At 42.9% G+C, this 19,159-nt stretch overlaps 1 protein-coding gene across 2 annotated transcripts in view; it reads right to left on the bottom strand.

Annotated features, from left to right (window-relative positions):
• LOC139015091 (nuclear body protein SP140-like protein) overlaps positions 1 to 19,159 on the bottom strand; it is a 59,225-nt gene that overhangs the window by 27,665 nt on the left and 12,401 nt on the right. For both annotated transcript variants that reach the window (XM_070422362.1, XM_070422363.1), the window contains exons 2-7: positions 14,571 to 14,733; positions 12,578 to 12,746; positions 10,482 to 10,565; positions 9,164 to 9,226; positions 6,959 to 7,108; positions 152 to 298 (exon numbers count right to left, since the gene is read on the bottom strand). In XM_070422362.1, the coding sequence (XP_070278463.1) occupies positions 152 to 298; positions 6,959 to 7,108; positions 9,164 to 9,226; positions 10,482 to 10,565; positions 12,578 to 12,746; positions 14,571 to 14,733 (776 nt within the window). The remainder of the gene's footprint in view (positions 1 to 151; positions 299 to 6,958; positions 7,109 to 9,163; positions 9,227 to 10,481; positions 10,566 to 12,577; positions 12,747 to 14,570; positions 14,734 to 19,159) is intronic.

The following is a 19,159-nucleotide window of genomic DNA, read 5'->3' as shown; positions in this document are numbered from 1 at the left end:
TCTGCTGGATTCCCTGCATAAGGCACTTGTTCCCTCCCCTTTCTACCTCTAACCAAGGTCACCAGGACTGTCTTCATGGGCCCTGATGACATGTCCCAGACCCTTGCCTGGAACTGGGATTCACATCACATATTCTTTCCGTCAGCCTTACCTATTACATCAGAAGCCTGGTTACAGCCAGTCCTTGCTTGGGCTTCACATTCAACACCTGAATATAAAAATGGCATTTTCTTCTTTATATCCACCAGGTCTACAGAGCAGGAACTGGTTTTGTTTCCTTGGTGGACTAGCTCTGCTCCTGGACAAAATTGTAATAAATGAAGAATTTCATTAGCCTCCCCTAAGGAAGTGAGCACCCTCACGACAATCAATAAACCCTTCTCCCTATAATTCCACTGCAGGGGACAGCTCACCCAACCCTGTCCTTTCTCTGTGCCTCTCCTTTTTAAAAATATATATTTTTATTGCCTTTTAGAGAGAGAGGGAGGAAGAGGGATAGAGAGATGGAAACATTGATGAGAGAGGAACATCATTGATCAGCTGCCTCCTGCACACACCCTTACAGGGCATGGAGCCTGCAACCCTAGCATGTGCCCTGATGGTAATCAAACCAGCCACCTTTGGATGCCTGGGAGGATGCTGACCAAACTGAGCCACACTAGCAGGGTTCCTCTGTTTTCTTTTGGCCCTCTGTATTTTGCACTGCATTCCCTTTCTTCTTTTACATATAGCGTATGGATTTGTGTTCATGTCTGTAATTGTATTATATTTTAGCTCTGATTCTTTCCCAAGGTGGTCTTAGAAATCTGGAATTGAAGAAGGCGGATCTCTCATTTGGCTGCTTCCCAGAATGACTTTGTGAAATAGAGTCCCCCCCCCGGCCCACCTCCCCTCTCCCCCTTCTTCTAAAACCCTTTGGAATGTTTACTTGAGAAAAATATTAAAATTCTATTGTGTGTGAGTGATTGACCTCCTTCGGTTTATTTGTCACAGCCATTAGCCTAACTACAAAAGTTAAATATGCACTATCTTAAATTAAAGCAAATTTTTACTGTAAAGGAAATAGCAAAAAATTAGACTCAATCTTTTGTAGAAAACACTGCCCATTTGAAACCATGAAAAATTCTTATTTACTTGCTCTTACTTGTTTTGCAAAGTAATTTTCCAGATGTCGGTGATTTTCTGAAATCCATAGACAATATAAAGTAAAAGGAAGAGAACTGTACTTGTTTGCAGTGGTCTTACAGAGTCTATGGCAACTCACACAGCAGATAGAGTTTGTGATAATGTCAATGTTGAGATGATCATATTCCTCTTTCTCTCACTTGAACCCAGTTCTGGGGCTCAGGGCCATAATGCTGAGCTCCTGCCTGGCTCTCCCTTCCACTTCCCATGTGAATTTATAAATAACCCTCAAACATTATTATCTCCAGTTTCCTCCACTATCATTCGGGATAATCTATTTACCCTACCTCCCTTTTATAGTTTTTGTGAAAACAAAGTGAGCTTTTATTCAGAAAAACCCTGTGAAAAATCAAAATGTCAGTCAATGAATTAAGTATCATTTGGGCTTGAGAGTAGTTGGCTAAGCATTTTTTCCTTAGTAATTAATGTTTGCACCAGATATCCTAAATTTTGTACTAATGACAATATTATCAACTTACTAGAGGCCCAGTGCACAAATTCATGCATGGATGGGGTCTAGCTGGTCCAGCCCCAATTGGCGGGCAGATAGGGGCTGGACCTATCAGGAGAAGGAGACGGCGGGAGATTGGCTGGCCGGCTTGCCCCTACTGGGGCCCAATCAGGGCTGGGCTGGCTTGGGGAAGGGGCCACAGGTGATTGGTTGGCAGGCCCCACCCCTGGAATGGTGTGGAGGGGCTGATCAGGGGCAGAGCTGGCTGGGGGGAGGGGCCTCAGGATGATTGAGGTGGTGGGGGCTGACTGGGGGTGGGGTTGGCAGTGGGGAGGAGCTGTGGGTGTTGGGCCGGCCAGTTCTGCTCCCTATTGGGGTAGGGGGAGGCTATCAGGGGTTGGGCCTGCTGGGGGAATGGGCTACAGGCCAATTGGGGTGGTGGGGCCCATTGGGTGTGGGGCTGCAGGAGGTTGGCCAGCCAGCCCTGCCCCCTATTCGGGTGGGGAGGCGATCAGGGGTGGGGCTGGTTGAAGGGAGGGGCCATGGGAGGTTGGCCAGCCGGCCCCACCCCCTGATCAGGCCAGTTAGCTGGCTGCAGTGGGCGTCATAGCGACTAGTCATTTTGGTTGTTACAACATTCCGGCTGCTGGCTTTTTATATATATAGATGATGAAATACTGTGTTCACTCACTGTGCTCTATGAAATATGAACTCTTTAGCATTAATAGATACAATATAGCAGAGTAAAAAGACTATTATTTACTAGTATATTATTGCTACATTTTCCATATATCAATTGATTACATGCATCCAGTCAAACAACCATTTATAATGTCTCTTGCTTCCTCCTATTTTCTAATAGGATTGAAAAAGTTAAATGTTTAAAATGGCACCCCAGAAGTAATCGACTCAATGCATATAGAGAACCTCAGAAAAAGATTCATCAGGAAAATAGAGCTCCAGATTTAGACTCTGGAAGTTTTCCAGAAATACAAGCTTATCTAATACAATTTAGAATTATGAACACGTGACTACTTGGGCCTCTCCTCCCTCACTTGATTCTAAAGAGTCAAGGATATTGCCCTAGCCAGTTTGGCTCAGTGGATAGAGCATGTCCTGAGGACTGAAGGGTCCCATGTTCGATTCCAGTCAATGGCACGTACCTTGGTTGTGGGCACATCCCCAGTGGGAGGTGTGCAGGAGGCAGCTGATCAATGTTTCTCTCTCACTGATGTTTCTAACTCTCTATCTCTCTCCCTTCCTCTCTGTAAAAAATCAATAAAATATATTTGAAAAAAAAAAAGAGTCAATGATATTGATCACTGCCCAAAGAAATAAGATGCTTTGTGTGTCTCAGTGAGTGACCAAGGAACCAACCCCACAGGAAATTCACTAATGAGAAAACTTGGAAAAATCTTGAACACGATGTCCTGCATCCAGGCCACCTTGTCTGTCCTTTTAAGTCACTTGCCTTGTGGATTAGTGATGCCCCATTTCCTGTCCCCAGAGCAGAGATAAGTTGCTGCTCTGTTTGACTATTACTTCCCCATACTTCTCTCACTTCTTCCTCTTTCCCCTTCTATTGTCATTTCACACTTCCTTCATCTGCTTTTTCTCCTGTGTGGAGACCTTGGAAATCTTGTGTTGAAGGTAGAGAGCCTCCTCTCCCCACTGGTGTATCTTGAAATGTTGGCAAGGCTGAGAAATAATTTCTTGTGTCTGAGCCATAGACCTATTTGGGACCACCTTTCGGAGCACTTTACCTGCACTAGTTAGAAGATACCCTCTTTAAAAACCGAAGCAAATTTGCAATTTACATTGATAGATATAGTTATGCATTGCAACAAATGTATTATTTACAATATTGTACTTTTGTAACATCAAGACCAGGTAACATTTTTATTTGTTTATTTGTATTTTTTAAGTATATTTTCCTAAATTGACCTGTGTCCAATATCCTCTGAGAAAGTAGAAAGGGAAAACCCATCACCAGTTTGTGCACTGAAGAGCTGCTGGTCTTATGACCACTGGTGCTGCCCATAGGGTTAGGGAAACAGTGTTTTGTTAACCATTTTGAGCTCTAATTTTACAAAGAAAGTAACACAGAATTCAGGATAGTAGCCTTCTCTTTCCCTTTATCTCCCTGTTACTTTGTAAATGACCCTTAAAGATTTATGTGATTGTGTTAGGTCATCCAGAAATAAGGATAAAAAGATACATCCTGCTTACCCCTCAGGGCAGCTATAAATTAAAAAGTAAGACACTATTTGCAAAGGTCCTTTGAAAAATTATTATATATGTCATGAGTTGCTGAAGAACTGTCAAACCCAAAACTTTGGGATTATGAAATACTTTATCCATTTCTGCTAACACTAGATGGGTTAGTTTTCTTTTGACACTACTTAAGGTTTGTGATCAGATGACAATATGACCCTCCAGTAAAGGAATATTTAGCTTTCTCTTTTCTCTAGAAATAACTATATAAATTAACATTGTCATAGCAATTAGGTAATTTTAAAAGAAACTCATTACTTTGCTGGTCTACTTCTATTATCTAATCAGTATTTGATGCATAAATTTATAAGACCTATCAATAAGTAGCCTCATTTTAAAAAATACAAATATAATCATTTCTTTTTGCCCTGCACATCCCCAAACTATTATAATGCAGAGAATGGGATTCCAGGATAAACTGGATCCATGGTACAGGATGAAGTCAGAATTGATGCCTCAGGAAATAGTAGTTCTTAATTTAGGTTCCTGTATCTTTCTTAACTGCCCCCTCCCCCTGCTTCAATGTTGAGGTGGAAAATTTGGGGCCACATCTCCATCAATAAATTCTGCACATTCCTCATGGCTATTCATCACACAGAGGAGAAAAATCCCTTAATTTCTCAGGGTGAGGCCAAGGAGGCCACAGAGAGGAAACCCTTGATGAGAGCACAAGGAAGATCGAGAAGCTAGGTTAACTCAGGTCCCCCTGGTCTGTGCCTGATGTGTGTGACCTTCAGTTTGCTCCAGGTCCTAGCCAGAAGGTGGTGAAATTCATGCACAGAGGACAGGTTTGTCCATCCTGCAGCACTTTTCTTACCCCCACATTCACTCTATCTTCTACCTCCATCCTCAGTCTACTTCCAATCCACAATCTACTCTCTACCTGCCCCCACTCTCTACTTCTTGTTTCATTCTCATTTTACTTCTTCACTTTTCTATTGGCTCGAATAATTTTCACTAATTATACCTGGTGATGGTATCACTTTATAACTCTCATTCTCCGCATTATTTATTTTTCTCTCCTCTAATTGATTATCTTGGCTTTTCATTTTTCTTCCTTTTCTTTGACTCCTACACCCATTACTTTCCTCTCTTGCATAGAAATAGTTTCTGACATTAATGCTTAAACCAACCATTTCTGTGTTTGTGTAATTTTCCAGTTACTGGGGACATTTTTATGCTGAACACACTGCTTAAAGCACTTGTTCCCTCCCCTTTCTACCTCTAATGAAGGCCACCAGGACTGTCTCCATGGGCTCTGATGACACGTCCCAGATCCTTGCCAGGGACTGGGATTCACATCACACATTCTTTCAGGCAGTCTTGCCTATTGTGTCAGATGCCTGGTTACAGTCATTCCTTGCTTGGGTTTCCCATTCAACTCCTGAATTAATAAATGGCTTTTCCTTCTTTGTATCCACCAGGTGTACAGAGCAGATATTGATTTGGTTTCCATGGTGAGGTAGCTGCTCAACCTGTCCTTTCTTTGTGTCTCTATTAACTGTGGGTTTTTATTTGCACTTTCCTGGGGAGGGGCCTATATCTATCTGACTGGGTTCCAGGGCCATTTTTATTTTGTGGACACATTACCTTCTCAATGGGGTTAGGAACACTCCTTTGTGCCTTCTTTGTGGTGTCTTCTCAAACCATACAATGCCTGGTCCTCTCTCTCTACCTGCCCCACTCTCTACCAGTTCTCCATTCATTATTCTTTCCTCATTCTCAACATAGTTCTCTTTGTGTCTCCCCCGATTCTATTTATTGATTTTCATTTCCCTCTGTATCTTTCTCTCTTCATACTTATTTCTCTACATTATTCTATCACTAGAGGCCCAGTGCACGAATTCGTGGCCTGTGGGATTAGGGGAAACCGGCTCTCCTACATCCTCTGAGGGGTTCCAGATTGCGAGAGGATGCAGGCCAGGCCGAGGGACCCCACGGGGAGGGAAGCAGGAGGTTGGCCAGCTGGTGAGGGATCATGGGAGGGCTCCAGGGTATGTCCAGCCTGTTTTCCTCAGTACTGATCAGCCAGACCCCAGCAACAAGCTAACCTACTGGTCAGAGCATCTACCTCCTGGTGGTCAGTGCATGTCATAATGAGCAGTTGAGTGGCCTTAGCATATCATTAGTGCATTACGCTTTGATTGGTTGAATGGCCAACCAGTCAACCAGACACTCAGCGCTGGAAGCCAATTCCAGCATTTCATAATTGCAAGAGTTTCATCAAAAGGTTGATGGAACTTGGGGACTCAACAAGGGCTGAGCCACATATGTTATTGCCTGGTGGGAATGGCTAAAGGCATTTCCCCAAACCCGAAAAGGGATGATTGCTTGCTGCCAGACAGCTCAGGGCATTTTAATCTACTGGCCAAACACCTGAACAGCCATAGACAAATTCTTCCACTCTGACAATGGATTCTGTACCTAACCCTACCCTTTAAAGTGTATATCTCCACCTCGCCTTGGGACAATTTGTGTTAATAAATAGCAAGGGGTCCTGAGACAAGGAGATTTTAGTTTCTTTAGCTAGGCTCCTCTGACTCCCTATAATGCCTTTCAAAATTATGCTTCATCTCTGGACTCTTTATTAAGTTACACACAGCCCTTCTCCAGATTGCTGAACCCTTCTAGATGCTGGAACAAGAATCCCGGCACTTAGCATATTAGGCTTTTATTATATAGGATTGCCCACCCAAGCCCAGCAGGGTCTAGGGTGAAGCACTGTAGGTGTGTAGGGAAAGAGAGTGAACTCCTCCTTACATATGTCCTAAGTTCTCCCTGCCTCCCCCAAGACATGGCCTTTCTGTTCCACCTAATTTTTCAGTTTATTCATTCTCTGTTATGCTTCCTACTTACTGTTATTCTGTTTCTTAATAATGTCTGTGACCTGTGAGTGTCTCTTCTAGGCAATTTTTTTTTTTTTTTAGTTTCTCCATCTTAATCATTCCCATCATTATCAAAGTTCTGCCCTGGTGACTTTATACACACCAATCCCTCCACCTGGCAGTTCCCCTTCACCACTCATCAAACCCAGGCACTCAATCTTACCTTCCTGCTCAGACTCTTGGGCACATTTTTCATTTCCTTGTTGGTTTTCTAGTGCATTATTGTTGTCAGTGGTTGTACCTGTTTCATTCACATTTATCTCTTGTGTTTCACAGCAGTGCTCTGAGAGTCCATGTTCAGGTAGAGCTGTACCTAGACCAGGTTTTGATTCATAGATATTTTATTTGCCCCTTGCATCGATCAGGGTCTAACAGGAAAAGACAAAGCTCTCTAAGCTGTTGAGGCAGAAGGAATTTAATCAAGGGGATTAGTTATACTGTACAGCTAGTGGAAGAGCTGACAATTCCAAATAGAAGAATAGTCAACAGGAAGGTATGGGAGGGAGAGAACAAGGATGAGCTCATGTGTTGAGTCACTGGGGAGGTAGAAGCTGGACCATGGCCAGCCTGCTTGGTAGGATGCAGAGTTATGGGAGATGTAGCTATTGCAAGAATTGTTGCTCAAGACAGTGATGGGGAAATACCATGCTTCTCCCTTGCTCCTCCTCTCCACTCTCTTGCTGGTGTCACCCAGGTTAGTAGCTTAGCAGTAAGCAGTAACAAGGGAGCTGGCAAGCAAGTCTGCAGGGGTCTGTGGCCAGAGATAGAGGGCAGAGCAGAGCAGGAACCAATGAGGAATAAATTCCTGAATAAACCATCCAGGACCAGTGCACCCCTTCTCCATGGTGAGCCTCCTCTTTTCATTTTTTATTCCATCTACTCATCCTAGCCTGTTCCCACCAACCTCACTAGTATATGAATAGATACAGATTTTTTCAGTGCAGCTTGGATTTTTTCATTCAGTGCTATTTTTTTGAGCAAAGTATTTTATGTAAAGATGATTTAAATATTAATTCCCACAATTTTAACATAGACCCTGGTGCATGTTTTGTGCCACATCCACTGTTTGTTGGAGCTTCCTTTTGCGGAAGGGGCATGAGGCATAGCTTTTCCCTTGCCTGTGCTGGTCACAGTCAACTATTTCAGCTGAGTCAGACTTTTCAACACATTTATTAGTGGTTTATTGTGCATCAACCTATATAATAAAACCCTAATATGCAAATTGACCAATTGGCAGAATGACCAATCACTATGATGTGCACTGACCACCAGGGTGCAGACGCTCAATGCAGGAGCTGCCCGCTGGTGGTCGGTGTACTCCCACAGTAGGAGCACCGCTCAGCCAGGAGCCAGGTTCACGGCTGGTGAGCACAGCGGCAGTGAAGGGAGCCTCTCTTGCTCCCGCTGCAGGCGGGTGGTAAGGAGTGAGGGGTCCTGGACTGCGAGAACACCGGACTGTGAGAGGGATGTCTGACTGCCGGGTTAGGCCTGATCCCCATCCCCTGAGGGGTCCCAGACTGCTAGAGGACACACAGGTTGGGCTGAGGGCTACCCCCTGCCCTGCCCCTAGTGCACGAATTTGTGCACTGGACCTCTAGTTTGGGTTATAATATCATTTCCCTCTCCCCCCGCACCCACACCCTGCACACACACAAACACACTCTGAATCTCTTCTCTCTTCATTACTCATCACCATTCCTCCTCTCACTCTTCCTATTTCAACCAGCAGCCCTGGTAGATGAACTGTATATAGATTGATGCATGTTGGATATTTTATATTCTTAAATACTAACTTTTTTTTTCACTAAATGTGATTTGATAAAAGTATAATGGTGCTTTCAAAATCATTCTGAAAGATTTTTTTCTTTTATAAAAATGCATTACTAATTTAGAACATCTTTTCTTAAATAATACATCCCAGTGCAAGCTATATAATAATGACTTCTATAGTGTTTTTAGAGCATCTCTAGGCCTGCTGCCCCAGAGATGATGGGAGAGGGTTGGCTCAGGAGGCACATGGCATCCATGGTTCTGTGTGAGGGACCCAATAGGTGAGAGACCACTAGCCCACCACCCTTGCTTCAGTGCTGGCCACCGCTAACATGATATCAAAGCAAGGCTACAGGCAGATTCAAGCAAGACAGAGGCAGAACACTGTGAAGCCAGGTGCATGGACAGTATGTCCAGGACCAGGCTGTCAGGAGCTGGCAGTCAGTGCATTTCAGGAGTATGGAAAGAGCGACCCTCCCAGGCAACCAGGAAAATGAAGACTCTGTTATCTATAAATCCTTGGAGAAATTGCCAATGCAAAGACTTACTATCCTGGGCAATTCGTACTAACAGGAATCAAACCTCCCACCATACAAACCATTGTAATTCCTGGCATCTGGGCCTAACCATATCGGTCTTTGATATGAATTACCACCAGTTCCTGGGGGAAGAAATGGGAGATTTATTTCAAAAAATTGAAGTATATGCTATGCCATTCTCCCCTAATCTCATTTAATCTTTATAAATTAGGAATTCAAGATCCCCTCTCCCAGGTATCAATACAGAACCCATCTGGATCTGGAGGATCCCACCCAACTGTTGCCATCAGCTGCCCTCTGTTGCCAGTCAGGCTATCTCACTGAGATCATTCAGGAGCCACTCAGTAACCAGCAATGGTTTTCCTTGACACTCATGGCCATAGGGAACCTGTTTTTGTTCCCAGGGATATTCCTGACTGGTAGATTCACCCTACTCCCTGCAAAATCATGTCTCCTTTCCCATTCCCCTTCACACCATACCCTCCCTATGCATGTCGGTTTCTCTGTCTTGTTGGCCTTTTAATGAGATTCAATGTCTCCTTCTCCTATGTTTCCTCTAGCTCCTGGCATTCTTCTTTTTGTATCTTTCTCTCTGCACATGTTTCCCTTCTTTGATTCATGTTTTTGTCTTTTCCATGAGAATATCTGGGTCAGTATAGGGTTAAGCACAAAGGCTCTGGGTTCAGAAAGTCTGGATTCATCATGATCATTTGACCCAAGGCCAACTACTTATATGGTCTCGTGAGATTTCAGTCTCCTTTTCTGCAAATGGACAAAGAGTGATACTTCCCCCTAAGGGCAGCTGTGAGCACTAAGCCCACAACTGCCAGAGTAAATGGTCTATAAGTGAGCTCTTAGAAATATGGTTGTTGTTACTGTGTCATTTAACCCTTTCTTCTGTCTTTCATTTCTCCTCCTTCTCTCTCTCAAAATATCACTTCCTTCCTTCCCTCCCTATATGACTGCCCATCTCCTTGAATATTCCTGCTCTTGAACAGCATTCCCCACATTTAAATCAGTCCCTTCCTTATCACCCAGGATCTCCTCAGTTATGTTGACCTTGGGCCCATAGTTCCAAGCCTTTCACAGTTTCACACTCATCTCCTGCAGGGTCTCTCTAAATCACAATTACTTTCAAGTTAGCATCATCTTTAAATCTGGTTTCCTGACACACTGGGTCCTGTTCCTCTGTCTGGTTATTGGGCCAATGGTTTCTTGTCATAGCTCCTCCTCCAGGATCAGCCCCTCGTCAGATTCTCATACAAACAGCCCTCCCTGCCTTCTCCATGTTCCCCAACAGGTCTTCCCTGATTCCCAGACTTCCATTCTCCTTTCCTCTTAGCAGAAGAGAATCAGTTTTTATCTGTTTGCAATCACCTTGTTCCAGGCTTAGTTGGTCATTAAGCCTCTCCTCATTTTCTTCTCCATCACTTTCTAGGAAGGACTTTATGTCTGGTATCACTGAAGAGAGGACAAGAGAAGAAGACAATTAGAGATCTTCATGGAGTGGGAGTCATCTGAAATGACATGTTTAGGAATTTCCACCCCTTGTGTCACTCAGTGCTCAGTGGGTCCCAATCCTGTAGGTAATGTTCCCCCTTCGTTCCTGGGTCAGAAAAAGAGCAACCAACAAAGGAGCTCTTATGCTGCCCACATAGAAAGGAGCCACTTGAATTTCAAGATAAGGAGTTGTGGCAGCATCATGAGCTTGTTACTCATGTGAAAAAGTTCAGCTGGCCAGGAAAGCATATATCAAAATAAATAATAGTTTGTTGAACTGTTCTAACTATAAGGAAAAACAGAGGGGTTTCCTTGGGAGGAAAACAAAAATCCTATAGAGATTTACATGAATAAAAAAGGTAAAATTTCAAATCTTTAAAAATGAGGCTGGACAAGAGAAACTTTTGGCTTAACTGAGTCAGGGAGGATAACTGCTTCCCAAATAGACAAGTCAGAGCACATGGGAACACCTGGACAGACTTCCTAGGGGTACCCAGATCCCAGGACAAAGAGGAATACTCTTTGAAGCTGCAATCAGGAAGTGAATATTGTGGCAATGACAGATGTCCCAAGATGCCTGGACCAGCATCTTTGAAGACTGCCAATGAAGGGAGGGCCCCTGTATGTAGGTTACTGAGCTCACATGAAGGAATACTTGGTGTAGGTCTCGGCAAGGAGTCCAGGAGGAGACTGAGGGAATCAGAGAATGCATACAACTCAGGGCTGATAGCAGGGGTACCTCCTGGGGCAATAAACCTGTACTTATAAACCTTATTAACGTGTACTATCTCTTTACTGTGTGGTAAATAACATTAAATTACTTAACTTTAGAAGCCAGACCTCCCCAAATCCTTTTTTATACTTATCCTCTTTGAATAAACTCACACAATCTGCTTCTCACTCTGAGATTAATCTAATTTGTCCTTGTTCTGCAGACGCAGGACCCTTTAATGCTCTATGCTTGCTCCTGGAATATCTGAATTCCTCAGTGCATGTAATTTTTCTTTTCAATTCTCCAGAATTATTTGGAGATCTTTTTGAAACCAAAAGTATATAGAATAAAAAAATTTACAAGGCAAGGTAAACAAAAGTTATTGGAGGACACTTTCTTTACTGAGAACCTATTTAAAAGATATAAAATCATGCATCTCAGGGGAAAAGTAGAGAATCAAACCAGTAGTATTGTATAGTACTAAAAAACATCTCTGGCAGAGCAGTTGGTGTGATTATTTGATTGTTGATCACACCTGTTGTGGAGAATGAGTTAATAAAAATATTTCAACTTCTTCAAGAGCAAATTTCAACTTGAGTTAATTTTCTTGCTCATTACTCTGGAAACTTGATGAAGGTGGCCTTTCTTCTGTGTTAGTAGGCCAACACTAAGCTTAGAGTTAAAAATGACCAGTGACTGTAGGTGGGTAAAGAGGGACTAGATATGAACTATAAGCCACTTTTTGCCTTCTTTCAGTGTGGTAACTCTTGTACCTCAACCATCCCTCGTGCTGTCTCTGAAGGTTATGACTCCAGAGTTGTTACATGAGATATTGACTCCCCTGGGCATGGTGTAGCTACATCAGGATGGATCCCGCACCCATAGCTATGCCAATACTTGAGGAGGGTTGTAGTCAACTTGGTGGACTGCTGTGTGGACCCCTGCAAAGGGTTCCATAGAAGAGGAGCAACTAATACCATCCTTTTAAAATTTGGGGTTACCTGTCATTTGTCCTTTTAAGTAAATCTGATGTCCCTGTGGCTCTGGTAGTCTTGTGACTTTAAATGCCTAGTTAAGAAGACCTGCAGGTGGGTGTCTGTACTCTAGCCATTATATCAGCTTTGAGAGACTCATGACTTGCCTGTTTTCTTAACTGCTACATCTGCCCAGCACTGTCTGTGGCACATGGTAAACAGTCAATATATACTTGTGGGAATAAATTTTCTCTGGACATCAAAATATAGGTAATAAACATAATTACCTTTGTAGAATATTTTATAAATGCGATATAAATCAGGGTATTTCTTCACAATGATCTTGCTGAACAGTGCTCGCAGAACAGACATGTCAAATTTCTTCTCCAGTTCATTGAGAATATCATATATGACTTCATGTACAGAAAACCGTTTTTTAAAAGATTCTTGAGATTTCTTAAAAATAGAGAATGGGGAAAATATAAATACAGATTTCCAAGTTACAGAAGATCCCTAGAAAGCGATTTTATTGTTAATGCATAATAATTTCCCAACATAGGTATCTTCTCACATACAGTTTTAGAATTTCTCTATATTTGTGTGGCTACTAAGTGGAACAACTAAATCCTTCCTCCTAGAAAACACCCATTTGTGAATCTGAGCTCCTCACCCCCGTTTACATGAGATGAAATAAGGAGCCATTAGGAAGAACAAAAATGGTTTCAAGTGAAGTAATATGTAGCCCTTTCAGGGCCTGGCTAAATGTTTTAGGTATAGACTTGCTGGGTGATGAGATGCTATTCTATTGACTAAACAACCCTTGTCCCTTCCCCAGGACTGACTTGGCCTGGAAGCTCCTGTGAACTTTGCCATAGAGAAAGCCTATGCATAGGGAAAGTGAAGACTTGCATCTCTATATCTCCACCTACGTCTTTTGCTAAAATTAACCTAAATTCTAAGACTCCAGAAATACCAAAAGAAAAGGGGATAAAACAGAAAGGAAACTGAAAACTGTTGTTGAAAGAATAGCAAGCATCTATTTTCAAATTTGTCCTAACAAGGCATTAATTCTCTGTGGATTTTAATGTTCTCAGGTCTAAGTATTTAAATTGTTGCTCATTGAAATGAAATGTTGTGTCAATGATTATTTCATTAAATGAAGGCATTCAACTTATTCACCCATTCATTAAAATTGTGTTTAATTTCAAGTTTATACTATATTTTATATATAACTAGAGGCCCAGTCATATATAAACCGATTGGGTCTGGGCCTGTCAGGAGGAGGAGATGGTGGGAGGTTGGCTGGCTAGCCAGCTCAGATAGGGGCCTGCTCAGGGCCCCTGATCAGGGCCGGGCCAGCTGGAGGAAGGGGTCATGGGTGATTGGCTGGCAGGCCCTGCTCCTGATTGGGGTTGGGGGGCCAATTGGGGGCGGGGCAGGCCATGGGGAGGGGCTGTGGGCAGTGGGCTGGCAAGCCCCACACTCAAATGGGGTGGGTGGTGGGTGCCGATCAGGGGCCAGCAGCCTGGGGGAGGGGACATGGGTGGTTGGCCGGCTGGCCTTGCCTCTGATTGGGGTGGGGGGGCCGATTTGGGGTGGGGCCTGGCAGGGGGAAAGGGAGAGGGCATTTGGCCATTCAGCCCTGCCCTCTATTGAGGTAGGGTGGCGATCAGGGGTGGGGTGGCCAGGGGGAGGGGCTGGAAGAGGTTGGCCACCCAGCCCGGCCCCCTATTGTGGTGGTACAGGCTGATTGGGGTGTGGCTGGCTGGGGGAAAGGGAGGGGGCATTTGGCCGGCTGGCCCTGCTCTTGATTGGGGTGGAAGAGTCTGATCAGGGGCAGGCCAGCAGGAGGGAGGGGCCGAGAGGTTGGCTTCAGGCCCCACCCCCTGATCGGGCTGGTCCTCTGGCCACAGTGGGCATCATAGCCACCGGCTGTTTGGTGGTTTTGGTAGTGATGCCTCTTGGCCTTTTATTATTAAGATTTCTAGAAGGCTTTATATACCTACTTCAGATCCAGCCTATCTCCAGAATTATTCACCCAATTCTAGGGGGCATGACAGAGCCGAATCCTTCAGTTAAGAGCAGGACTATCTCCAGTAATGCCTACTTCTCTTCTCTTTTGACTTTATAGAAATACTTAGCAGTACTTGAGGAAGTCCCCACTCATAAGTGACTCCTCAGTAGCCCAGATGTGCTCTGAGGTTTAATTCCAAGATACCAAAAAGTATAACTTAGTTTGGGGTTGTTTTATCAGATTGTGATATAATAAACCTCACTTACTTCATACATTTCATTGGTGATGAATCCACGGTCCCGGATAAGTTCAAGGAAAGGAAATGTTGTTGTTATGGCACCTGAAATTTCCACCTTATATTTTTTGAAGTATGTGAGTGCAATGTCATTGATATGCTTGTTTTCAATGTTCTCGTCTTTTGCAGACACCCTAGGGAGAAGGGATACCATGATAAAATGGCCATCAAGGTTTTGATATGCTGTAACATTTTATATATGAAGGATAGATTGGCTGTGAAGAACCAACATAAATAAATTAAGTGGTCCTGAGAAGTGATTAGGACAAATAAAATTGAAGCAATAGACAAAACTATAATAAAATGAAGCATGGCAGATTAGAGAGACATAATAGTATTGAAAAATGCCAGTCTGTCATGATCACAGCCATTGTAAAATTATTTTGTCCCAAACATATCCAGAAGTTTTATGAAAACATTTTAATTTGTACAACAGTGAGATGGAGCAAACAGATCATCCATAAAGGAATAAGAAACAGTGGTATAACAATAGAATGTAAACTTAAAAATGTATCTTAATTAACAACTAAGAGAAAATAAATCTCAAAAAGATTAAAACATGGTGCTCCCTCCTTGTCCTACAGCAGTTAAGAAATACCATCCTGAATTATAAAACTAGTTCATAAATGGTAAGATGTGGTTTAGTAATCATATGATAAGGCATAAACTAAAATTTTGTAAGAATATCAATAATATTCCTGTAACTTCTGCTTTATTATATATCTGTCTTTGATGGGGATAAATTCTAATTTTAGTGAAGTCCAATCTATCTATTCTTTTTCTTTTGTGATTAGTAACTTCAATATGCTAAGAAATCTTTGCCTACCCCAAGTTTATAAAAAACATACAAAAGCTAACATGTATAAAACTTCTGTATCATTGATCTATTTGTTTATCCTTATGCCAAAAGCACATTGGCTTATAGAATTCTTTACTTCAATTGGAAAAATATTGTCTTGACTTTTCTAGATCTTTTGATATCATAACACTATTGAGCTCCAATTTGTTAGCACTGTATTACTCTTCATTTATGTAGTTTAAAAATGTTTTAGCTGAGAATATTTATAGTTTTGATTGTAGATGCCATGGACTTCTATGTTCATGCAGCATTATTTAGAAGAGCTAAGATCTGGAAACAATGCAAGTGCCATTAGTAGATGAGTGGATAAAAAAGCTGTGTTACATCTACGCAATGGAATACTATGCAGTTATAAGCAAGAAGGATTTCTTACCCTTTGCAACAACATGGATGGACCTGGAGAGTATTATGCTGAGTGAAATAAGCCAGTCAGAGAGAGACAAATATCACATGAGCACACATATAACTGGCATCTAATGAACATAATAAACTAACAAACAAAATAGGCCCTAGAGGCATGGAGGCATGGGGAAGACTGACATATTTCAGAGGGGAGGGAGAGAGATGGGAAGAGATTAGCTAAATAACTTATATACATATATGCATAACCAATGGGTATAGAGCAGGGGTCCTCAAACTACGGCCCACAGGCCACATGCAAATACAAATATTGTATTTGTTTCCATTTTGTTTTTTTACTTCAAAATAAGATATGTGCAGTGTGCATAGGAATTTGCTTATAGTGTTTTTTAAAACTATAGTCCGGCCCTCCAATGGTCTGAGGGACAGTGAACTGGCCCCCTGTTTAAAAAGTTTGAGGACCCCTGGTATAGAGGATAGCGTGGTTAAGGCTTAGGGTGGGGCAGTGGCTAAGAGAAGGCGGGTAAAGTGGGAGGAAATTGGGGGGTATCTGTAATTCTGTCAACAATAAAATAAAATATAAAGTAAATGGGAAAAGAAAAAAGTAAATAAATCTATACTAATAAAAGGGTAATATGCTAATTAGACAGGACATTTTCCAGACATCTTCTGGATATCCTTCTAGACAAAGCCATGGTAGCAGGGGCAGAGCAGAGGCAGTTAAGGTTGATCAGGCAGGCAGGTGAGCAGTTAGGAGCCAGCAGTCCCAGATTGTGAGAGGGAAGTCCGACTGTGGGATTGGGCCTAAACCAGTAGTCAGACATCTCCTGAGGGGTCCAGGATTGGAGAAGGTGCAGGTCAGGCTAAGGGACCCCCTGTCCAATTCATGAATTTCGTGCACCGGGACTCTAGTAAAATATAAAGAAAACAGCTTGCATTTTAAGACAAAAAACAAAAACAAAACAAACAACAGTAAGAAGTATAAAAATTGAAACAAGATAAAAATATGAAAAATATATTTAAAACACTAAATGTAAATGAAACAATGTTGCTATTGGAAGGCACAGGATCAAAAATGAAATTCAATAAGAGACACAAGAAAGACGAAGTGCCACAAAAGTTATTAGAATAAAAAATAGGCAAGTTACAGCATGCAGATATCAACAACAAAACAAAAATGATCTCGTAGTTAGAAGCTATTTTGAAAAAGGGGAATAGAAGAAAAAGGGAAATATAGTCAAATCTTGGTTCTTGAAAGTCTCCCATCTCAAACTTTGAAAAATAGACACAGGTCCACAAATCCTTCAAAAGACCTCATTAACCTGGCCTTTAATGTCTTTAATAATAGAGATGAGGAGACCCAAATCTAAAAACAAAGGTGAGATCAAGCCAAGGCTGAGGCCCAGATGGAGGCCTTCCAGCTCTTAGCCACCACTCTCATGAACCCCAAATAAAGTTCCGGTCCTCCAACCAAGGATAAATCAGGAGCTAAGCCTCCTCAGGGCTCATGCTTCAAAAGCAACAAGGAAGGACACTGAAACAAGTCCTGCTCAAACCTAAGACCTCCACCTGGGCCCTGCCCAAAGTGTGGAAGGGAAGGTCACTGAAAATCAGACTGTAGTCTGGCCCCTTCAGGTTGCACCTCAGCAAGGCCACCCTCTGAATCCGGTTTGGAGTTCCCAGACCTCTTGGGACTGGCTACCAAAGACTGAAGTTGCCCAGGCCCTGACAGGGCCCCATAGACCTACATCAACAGGACAGAGCCTCGGGTAATGATTGTGGTGGCAAGTAAGCTGATCTCCTTTTTAATTGATACTGGTACCACTTATTCTGCCCTTCCCAAATTTGCTGGGACCCTTGTCCCCTCCTCAGCCTCTATTATGGGGGTTAACAGATTAATCTCACAAATATTAGCCACCTCACCTTTATTCTGCATCTTACTAGACACACCCTTTATCCACTCTTTTCTTGTCTAGGTTGGTGCCCAACTGGAGTTACTGTGCATCCCCTCATAAAGCCCAATTGTCCCAAACCACAGTCAACTACCACAGTTTCACTCCCTCAGCCCACAAGGCTAAGGCATTCCTTGGACTGTAAAAGCCTTATCTCCTATTCTCCTCCATGACTGTCCTCCCATCTGGACAAGAAATGGTCTCCTTTCTTGGGCTTGCTGAGTACTTTTGCCTCTGATTCCCAACTTTAGTCTTCTCACAAAGCCCCTCTAGGACATGGTGAGGAGACCCTCACTGAGCCTTTAGGTCCCAAGGCCAGCATTCTCACCCCCTTTAATGCTCTAAAAACTGCTCTCACTTCAGCACTTTCTTACCCTCTCCCCTCCCAAAGAACAGTTTCTTTACTAAAACTGCAAATGCTTACTTAACAGTGTGGCTACTATGAGAAGCTGAATTCATTATTACTCAAACCTTAGCATGTTATTATCTCTAAGGAAAAATGTGGCAGTTTTAAATCCAAGCAGTTGGATGTCTGGAAACTGCAGTCCTAGAACAGGCTGTAGGGCCTGCTCCCTCCCCACTCAGCCTTTTCTCCAGCCTCATATGCCTATACATAATTTTCCAAAGTCTTCTTTGGCAACTTAAAAGCTTTGGAACATTGCTGGGTTAAATGATAAACAGCTGAATATTTTTAATAAGTTTTAAGTTCTCTTGATTTTAGCTTTTGTTACAAAAAATCTATAAAGTAGATTTAGAACTGTTAATGTAATGTCTTGTGATTTGTTAAAGGTATGTTTCTTGAAAGTGAGAATGTTCATAAATGTCAGTCTAAGAAATGCTGGCTGGAGGGGATCCAAGATGGCAGCTGACAGGACAGCAGCGAGGGAGATAGGGTGAGTGAGTGAGAGAGCAAAAGGAGAGTGCGTGGACATGCGGGGAGTGTGTGTACGTGTGAGTGAGGGACAGTTATATTGCACAGAACTGTTGGGGACTGGCAGACCAGGCTCCTCTGACAGGACAGCCTCTGCTACAGCTGAAATCCATCCCAGGGCAGCTGGCTCTGCCACAGAGTCTGCACCATCTTGAAGGGGAGAGCGGCTGTGATCAGAAGCCCAGCCTTACCTTCAACCAGGGAGACCTCTGATACCACACAGGACCCTACAGCCATAACGCCCAGGGACTAGCTGCCTTGGCTGTGAACCCATGAACACCGAGTCTCCAGCCTTCCTGGCTGTGGGCACCTAAAAAGTTTGTCCAAGGGGAGACAAGGTGGCAGCCAAATAGGCGAACAGAACCTGTGCCTTTTCACAGAGCAGATAGAAGAAACAGCTGAATCGAATAACGTCCACCTGGAATTGGTGAATTAAACACAACTGGTGAGGCAATCCA

The sequence above is a fragment of the Myotis yumanensis genome, unplaced genomic scaffold, assembly GCF_028538775.1.
Source record: "Myotis yumanensis isolate MYYU_CA2020_CCGP unplaced genomic scaffold, mMyoYum1.0.hap1 SCAF_8, whole genome shotgun sequence".
Classification (NCBI taxonomy): domain Eukaryota; kingdom Metazoa; phylum Chordata; class Mammalia; order Chiroptera; family Vespertilionidae; genus Myotis; species Myotis yumanensis.
Note: the sequence above shows the minus strand (reverse complement) of the source record. Positions and strands in the feature narration are given on the sequence as shown.